This window comes from Nasonia vitripennis (genome assembly GCF_009193385.2).
Source record: "Nasonia vitripennis strain AsymCx chromosome 2 unlocalized genomic scaffold, Nvit_psr_1.1 chr2_random0011, whole genome shotgun sequence".
Lineage (NCBI taxonomy): Eukaryota > Metazoa > Arthropoda > Insecta > Hymenoptera > Pteromalidae > Nasonia > Nasonia vitripennis.
This window is the reverse complement of record NW_022279618.1, coordinates 261,863-270,264: the sequence shown is the minus strand read 5'-3', so window position 1 is coordinate 270,264 and position 8,402 is coordinate 261,863. Positions and strand designations below refer to the sequence as shown.

The 8,402-nt window shown below is 37.0% G+C and overlaps 1 protein-coding gene across 1 annotated transcript; it reads left to right on the top strand.

The window, feature by feature from the left end:
- Positions 1–4,393: 4,393 nt before the first annotated feature.
- Positions 4,394–6,572, top strand: LOC116416600 (uncharacterized protein DDB_G0271670-like). Its single transcript, XM_031925540.1, has 4 exons — positions 4,394–4,873; positions 4,960–6,020; positions 6,088–6,156; positions 6,246–6,572. The coding sequence occupies exons 2-3, from the start codon at positions 5,060–5,062 to the stop codon at positions 6,132–6,134; spliced, it is 1,008 nt and encodes a 335-aa protein (XP_031781400.1). The 5' UTR covers positions 4,394–4,873; positions 4,960–5,059; the 3' UTR covers positions 6,135–6,156; positions 6,246–6,572.
- Positions 6,573–8,402: the final 1,830 nt, after the last annotated feature.

The following is an 8,402-nucleotide window of genomic DNA, read 5'->3' as shown; positions in this document are numbered from 1 at the left end:
TATTTGATCAGTTAAATACTTATATAAATATGTTTACAAAGGGCATGATGCAGCTAATGTGATTATTGGAGAATCTAATAATGAAGGAGTTATTAATTACGATGAAATCAAAGATTTTATTGAAACTCGATATGTTGGCCTTGTCGCAGCATGTTGTCGAATATTAAGTAAGGCGTTACAAGATAAAAGTCATGCTATTATTCGAATGCCATTACACTTACCAAATCTACATAGTGTGATAATTTCTAATAATACAAATGGTATTCCTCAAAATTTAGCACAAACAAGCAGTATGTTGCATGATCACTTCAAATTGAATTTGGAAAATATTAACGCACGGCAATATTTTTATAAGGATATTCCATCCTTTTTCACGTATAAAAAAGAAAAACTTGACGATATAACAGTTTCTAAATGGATTCCTCGAAAAAAACATTTTAATTGCATTGGTCGTATGTATTCAGTTAGTCCTACTCAAATAGAGTTATTTCATTTACGTTTATTACTGTTACACGTTAAAGGAGCTACAAGCGTTGATGATTTAAAAACAGTGGATGGGGTTATACAACCAACGTTTACAGCAACCTGTCTAGCACTAGGTCTAATAGAAGACGATGAAGAGTGTGCAAGAGCAATGGAAGAAGCAACAGTTTGGATGATGCCACAAAGACTTCGTCACTTACTTATTCGAATTTTGATACATTATAATCCACTTCAACCAGAAGAACTATGGAATAAATATAAAAATCCTATACCTGAAGACTTTTCGCGCACACATTGCATTAATATTAGCCACGAACTTGCTTATGCTCATATTAATACTTTATTATGTAATGAAGGTCGAAGTTTATCTAATTTTCCATCTATGGAGCAAACAGTTATGGAGCAAACAATTATAGATATGAATATATTGCCCAAAACAAGAACGTTCCGTTAGAGCAAATGTCAGAAATTGGTCAACGACAATATAGATAATTAAATGAACAACAAAAACAGATAGTTCATACTATTTTACAAGCTGCTGAAATTGATCATTACAGTAATAATAATTGCATATACATTAATGGCCCAGGAGGATCTGGTAAGACTTTCATTTACACTACTGTCTACAATTTATTGTCAGCCAAAAATAGAAGAGTTTGTTCAACGGCATTCACGGGTATTGCTGCGACTTTACTTCCAAATGGTAGGACAGTACATAAAACATTAGGTTTACCAGTTCCGTTATACACAGATTCATCGTCAAGTATTAAAATGCAGTCTAAAGAAGCTCTTTTTTTAAAGAAACAAAAGTTTTTATTTGGGATGAAGCCCCTATGGCTCCAAAATATGTCTTAGAAATAGTCAATAGAACATTACAATCTATCATGAGCAGTGATTTACCTTTTGGCGGAAAAATTATTATTTTGGGTAGTGATTTTAGACAACTCCTTCCTATTAAAGTTAGAGGAACAAGAAGTGAAACGCTAAGTCTTTCTATTAAATATAGCGACTTATGGAATCATTTCACAAAATATAATCTTTCTACTAATATGAGAGTTTTACACAATGAAGTTGATTTTGCTAATTTTTTGTTGTTATTTGGCGACGGGACTTTAAATGATTCACATGATAATTTAACTCTTCCGCAACATTGCATTATGGAACCCAATAATGATATAGCTCAAATAGTATTCGGCAATTTTATCGCGGAAAACAAATTTGAAGAAATGAGTAAGTGTGCTATTTTATCAGCACGAAATATTGACGTTGATGCAATTAATAAAAAAGTAACTAATCTTCTGGACATCAATTCAGAACACGTATATACTGGCATTGATAGTACTGAGAACTGCAATAACGGAGAATTAGATGAAATTGTTTTACCAGAATATTTTAATACCTTAAATCCATCCAGTTTACCTCCATATGAATTACGCCTCCGAAAAAATTGCATCGTGATGCTCATCAGAAATATAAGTATTAATGAAGGATTGTGCAATGGTACTCGATTGCGAGTAATAGATTTTTAGGCGATAAATCTAACAACATTGTATTTTTGAATCGAATTACATTATACTGTGAAAATGAATATCCTTTCTCTTTTAAAAGAAGGCAATTTCCAATAAAGTTAGCTTTTGCAATGACAATTAATAAATCACAACGCCGGAGATGTTTTTAATCATGGTCAATTATATGTAGCAATGTCTAGAGTGAGATCATGGGACTCACTTAAAATTTACTTAGGTGATCATCGTAGAGAAAACTTACAAGTTAAAGACTTTGTTTATAAAGAATTATATTTGTAAAATATAATTTCTGGTAAAGATTATAGAAAAAAAACATTTTTTTATTTTATACGGCATAATCTATAATATTCAAAAATAGTTACTAATTTAATTATTTTGGCTATTTATTTAAGTGGTGTCTATTTGTCATATAGATCATAATGTCGCGCGCGCGTAGTAATTTAAAAATTTATACTGAGTCCCTGTTTGTTAGTTAATTATATATATTCTTATCAATTCCGACTGTTGCTTCCCCTTCTTGATTCTCATATATATAGCTAACCAACAAACAGGAACTTAGTATAAACTTCTCAAATGAACGTAGAATATAAGAGCTTTAATTTAAGCCCTGGATAGTTAAAAATGACTGGGTCAAAAGTTATGAGCATTTTTACTTATGAACATATCTACGAATAATCTCAAATAACTGTTTTTGCTTTTTTAAAATCCTCATAACTGTCGACCCAAGCGGTAATTTTTAACCATTCCGAGCATAAATTGAATCTCTTTTGTTCTTCTTTCGTTTGAAAAGTTTATACTTATACAAGTCCCTGTTCGTTAGTTAGCTATATATATATATATATATATATATATATATATATATATATATATCAAGAAGGGAAAGAAACAGTCGTAATTGATAAGAATATATATCGCTAACTAACAAACAGGCACTCAATATAAATTTTTAAATTAAATGTAGAATAAATAGTACATTACGATACGTGTGACTTAAATGGTCCTTTTTTACACGGCGCAGTTAGCACCCGAGCGGAGCGAGGGCGCTAAGCGCCGTGTAAAACTGAACCATTTAAGTCAAGAGTATCGTATACAATTTTATAGCACAGACTGCTAAAGTCCGCAAGTCTCGCCTATTCGTGACTAAAGTAGTCCTTATTTGCCCCGTGAGGTTAGCGTACGAGCGTAACGAGTGTGATAAACACGGTGCAAAAAAGGACTACTTTAGTCACAGATAGGCGTGACTTAACAGCGGATTTTAGCCACACTGCGCTATAAAGAGCTTTAATTAAAGCCCTGGCTGGTTGAAAATGACTGCTCCTGTGAAAAGTTATAAGCATTTCAATCGTAATACAGTATTTTCTTTATGGTTAGGAGTAGATAGGCTATAGGCATACCAGAACATAGGCATACTAAAACACCCCCTCTCCTCTCAGAGTGTTTTGGTACCCGATGAAAGAGGAGGTATCCCCTCTCTCTCTCCAAGATACTAGAACACCCTCTCTCCTCTCAGGGAAAGATTGCAGCCCTCCCAAAAGAGAGGGAAGCGCCTACATTTGCTTGGAAAAGCTCCTCCTTCTCTGATTTTCGAGAAACGTGTGAAAAGCGAAGGTGGTGGAAAGTGTGTAAATGCATCCTTATAAGATAGCAGTCAAAGCTAATAAATTTATCGGAGAAAAATAAATCCCGCTTTCTCACAGTTTAAACTGAAAGATAATAACAAGAATAATAAGCACATCTGCTCGCTCTCGTGAAGTGATGAACCCTCAAAGCTGTTTCCACGTTAGATTGTCACGAGCAGAGATAATTTTCACACACACTTGAAATTACTGTTGATTCTTAAAGAGATAATCTTATGCTCAATAGATCTCACAGGGGTATCTGTGCGGCAAACGCGCAGGTATACACATTTCCTCGACCGCATGCTTACATACGGAGATAATCTTTTTCATAGCACAATAGATCTCATACGGGTATCTGTCGGACTTCTTGCCCGACACGCGCGCAGGTATACATATTTCCGCATGCTTACCTGCACGTGTGTATTACACATCTGACCCGTCCTCTTCTCGCTCAGGCATACATATTTTCCCGACCGCTTGCTAGCCTATGTGCAAGTATACACATCTGGCTGATTGCTTGCAGATTAGCAGATAGATTATCCGCCAAGTTAATATGTGCATGTGTGCGTTTCAAGAACTAGGATTTTGAATTTTCACACAGATAAGTCGGATACGTGCTGAAGACTCTCGCATGAAAATTTAAGATATGGACAGTCAACAATGATCTCTCTCTCTCTCTCTCTCTCTCTCTCTCTCTCTCTCTCTCTCTCTCTCTCTCTCTCTCTCTCTCTCTCTCTCTCTCTCTCTCTCTCTCTCTCTCTCTCTCTCTCTCTCTCTCTCTCTCTCTCTCTCTCTCTCTCTCTCTCTCTCTCTCTCTCTCTCTCTCTCTCTCTCTCTCCAAGAAAGCGTAGGTGTGTACTCGAGTGATTGAGGGATGGTCAAATTTTGCTGTGAGGGAGGAGATTTTGAAAATTCCGGTGGGAAGTGTCTAAGGGAGGTTCTATGAGAAGAAAGTGGAAATTTTTCGCAAATCGAAGGACTTTTGGTAATTAAAGTGGAAAGGGAAGCTTCGCTGTCCACTCTATTTAAGGACCTGGTGCATGCTTCGTCAGTCAGTTCACTCTTCGTTTTCAAGTTCATTCTTCAATTCAAAGTGTGAGAAGATGGAAGGAATCAACGACAGCATGAAGGCAGCTTTTGAGAAGGTCAACGGTTATAGAACAATTGTCCATCTCTTTAATGTGGCGTGGCAGTTGATGTCCTGGACATCGAATGGAATTAATGATGATTCCATTTTGAGAAAGTGTAAGTGTTATTTTTTTTTTTTACATTAGTTTAGATTTTATTTGTAACATTTTTTAAAATTTAATTATTTTTGTTATATTCTTCAGCTCTACCAGCCGAGTTAACTGCTGCGATGAAGCAGCTGAATAAGGGTGCGCTCACCTCACCAGAGTCGCAAAACAGCAGCAACTTCCGTCGATTGGTGTGATGCAGCAGATGTTTAAAAGTATATCATCCTTATCAGAGATGCACCATCAGCAGCAGCTTCCACAGGAGCAAAACTCGCAGCAACAAGCAGCAGTCGCAGCAGAAGTCGCATCCGCAGCCAAAGCCGCAGCAAAAGCCACAACCGCAGCCAAAGTCGCAGCCATAGCCAAAGCCAAAGTCAAAGCCAGAGCCACAGCAGAAGCCAAAGCCGCAACCGCAGCCAGAACCTCAGCAGAAGCGAAAGCAGCAGTCGCAGCCAAAGCCGCAGCAGAAGCCAAAGCAGCAGAAGCCGCAACCATAGCCAAAGCCACAGCAGAAGCCAAAGCATCAGAAGCCGCAACCACAGCAGAAGCCAAAGCAGCAGAAGCCGCATCCGCAGCCAAAGTCGCAGCCACAGCACCAGCTAGGAAGCCACTCAGGGACCCTCGCTCTCCGCCGGCAGCCAAAAGTGATCGCCCTTCTACGTCTGCGAAAACCGAACGTTCGTCCTCATCAAGCGATCGCAATCGCTCGTCTTCGAAAAGCGATCGCAATCACTCGTCATCAAAAAGCGATCGCCATCACTCGTCATCAAAAAAAAGCGATCGCCATCGCTCATCTTCGAGAAACGAGCGCCATCGCTCATCTTCGAGAAACGACCGCACTTCTGTACCAAGCGATCACCACACAAGTACGGCAAGCACGAGGGCTTATTGCCAAGCGTTGAATACATCTGTTTGCGCTGTTGAGCATTTACAGCCTCCTCTACGATCCGTAATAGCATCCAAGGGGATTAGGCTATCACAATCTTCAAGGGCGAGATCAAGCTCGCGTTCAGGCTCAAGCTCGAGTACAGGCTCAAGCTCGAGTTCAGGCTCAAGCTCGAGTTCAGGCTCAAGCTCGAGTTCTAGCTCGAGCACAAGCTCGGGATCCAGGTCGGGATGTGGCTCTGACAAAAGTTCAAGAAAGAGGAAATCTGATGGTTAGTTATAAAAAAAAATTTTTATTTTTTCAAAAAATAATAATACATATTTTTTCTTTAATTGCAGATGAAGCAATCAATGGTATAGGTGGTAAAAGGATGACATTCACATAATCTCAAGAGAGCGAAAAATGAGGTAAGATAATTTTTTTTTCATTCATTTCATTTCATTTTTTATGATAATATATACATTAATTTTTGTTTTTTTTTGGTTTGTTATTGCAGCAGAAAAGAAGGAACGGAGAAAACTTTCGTTGTCTTTAAAAAAGACTGATCTACCACCACCATCTCCGCGACAGCAGCCATCAACACAGCCTCTCTATCATGCAGATCAGCCGATGCCACTTCAGCATCAAGCAGATCAACCGATACCACTTCAGTATCAACAAGAACAGCAAATGCCACTACAGCAACGAGCACGACCGCGTATATTGCAAGACGAAATGCTCAACGATCCGCTTATCGTGTTCGATAAGAAAGCAAATATGCGAAAAATCTGAATGATATTTTTCAATAAATTTTTTGTAATAAATTTTTGATATGATAAATGTAAAAAAATAAAAATAAATAAACATAATTTTCCACTAATATTTTGTGTTTCCTGCTTGATTAAACATTATTCCTTTTAGAAATGTATATTATAACGCATGTTTACTGTCGTTGATCGCGCGTTACAACCAGGGCCAGAAGGGTTCTGTTTATTATAATTAGAAACGTCGGACATGCAGAAGGCATGGCTCAGCCGACTCACGCGGGCACGGATTTACCTATACTATCTGACACATTGTCACGTCTTGTCAGCAGCGTGCGAGTAGGTGGCAACAACGTACGTTGCCGAATATATATAAGGTTGATAAGGGAATAAAACATAAAACATTCATTTATTAAAATCATTTATTATTTAGTTAAGCTGATTTCCAGTATAAGCAAATCCATTTTGAATTTTGATTATCCACCGTATCTAAACTAAATCGATCATTTAAATAATCGAGTAGCCAGGTTCGTATTGCAATAACGTTTCCAACAGCACACATATGCACTCTTCTAATGCAGAGATCGTGATTAAAGCAGACGAACTGCTTATCATATATTATTTTTTCAAACGATGGACAGCCAAAATTTTCGACGTTTGTGATTGATCTGAAAAAATAAATAGAACAATGTGTGAGGGATTTTTTTTAATGTGAAAGTTTAAATAAATTTATTATATTTTCAACTTACAAATCGGGCAATAAATTTTTTATCCATTCTGCTTTTCTTTGACGAATAATTTTGTGACTCCTTGCGTACATATTTCTAAAATTTTATGAAGACGGTGATATGGAATATCTCCAGAATCCCATTCTATGCCGTGATGGCTCTTTTCAATCCAGTGAGTCATACATTTTTCTTCCTCTGTTAGTTCATCCCATGGTAATGGAGGTTTAAAGAGATACGCAGTCGGTAAAGCAGTTTTACTCAAATTGAGAAAACTGATTTCCTTGAAAATAAAAGTATCGACGGCAATTCTTTGAAAACCTTGAATGTCACAGAGATAAACTTTTTCTTCTTCTTGACATTGCAATATTGTATTTCTAAACAATACATTATATTCACTTGAACTTCTATCAATCACGCTAGTCATCTTGCTATTCAGTAAAGAAGACTTCCTCTAAAGTGATAGTTTTGTGCAAGTTCACGAATAATATTCTAGTCATATTTCAGTAAAAAGTAAAGATGAATTCGATGGATTTTTTTGAACGTCTTGTTGGCTTACTTCGTGACACCATACAAAGTAAAAATGATATGAGCGATGAAGATATTTATCATTGGCTGGACGTGCGTAATTCTACGATAAAGGAATTGAACCATAAAATTGATAAAGCGAATTTAACGCGAGGAGAAAAACAAAAGTGTCAAACTTGTTTAACACATTTGTCGTGCATACAAGTTGAATTCGAACAACACCTTCGGTGTGGAGGTAGTTTACAAGCAGAGGAAGAAACTGAAGCTAGAGTAGAGTGGCGAGATGTGCAGTCAGCTTTTCAGAATAGAATTAGAAGTGGTGTGGTAGTGAATATAAAACATGTTGATATTCTAAGTTTTTTAAACGATGCACAAAAGCTCTTTAATGATAAGGTAAAGAGCTGCTTAGATGAGTATAATGCAGTGAAAGTTAATTCTGACTTCATCGCCGAATTTTCTATGCAGAAAAGTGGAGAGGAAACAACGGACATTAAATATTTTACTAGTGATAGTGCGACGATATATTTGTCAACGAATTTAGAGGAATGGTTTAAAGACAATATCAAAGAGCCTATTCTTGCACAGTTAGAAGAATTTCAAGAAAAGGACTCAGGCTGGACTAGTAAAAGTATCATAAGTTTGTGTATAAACATGAAA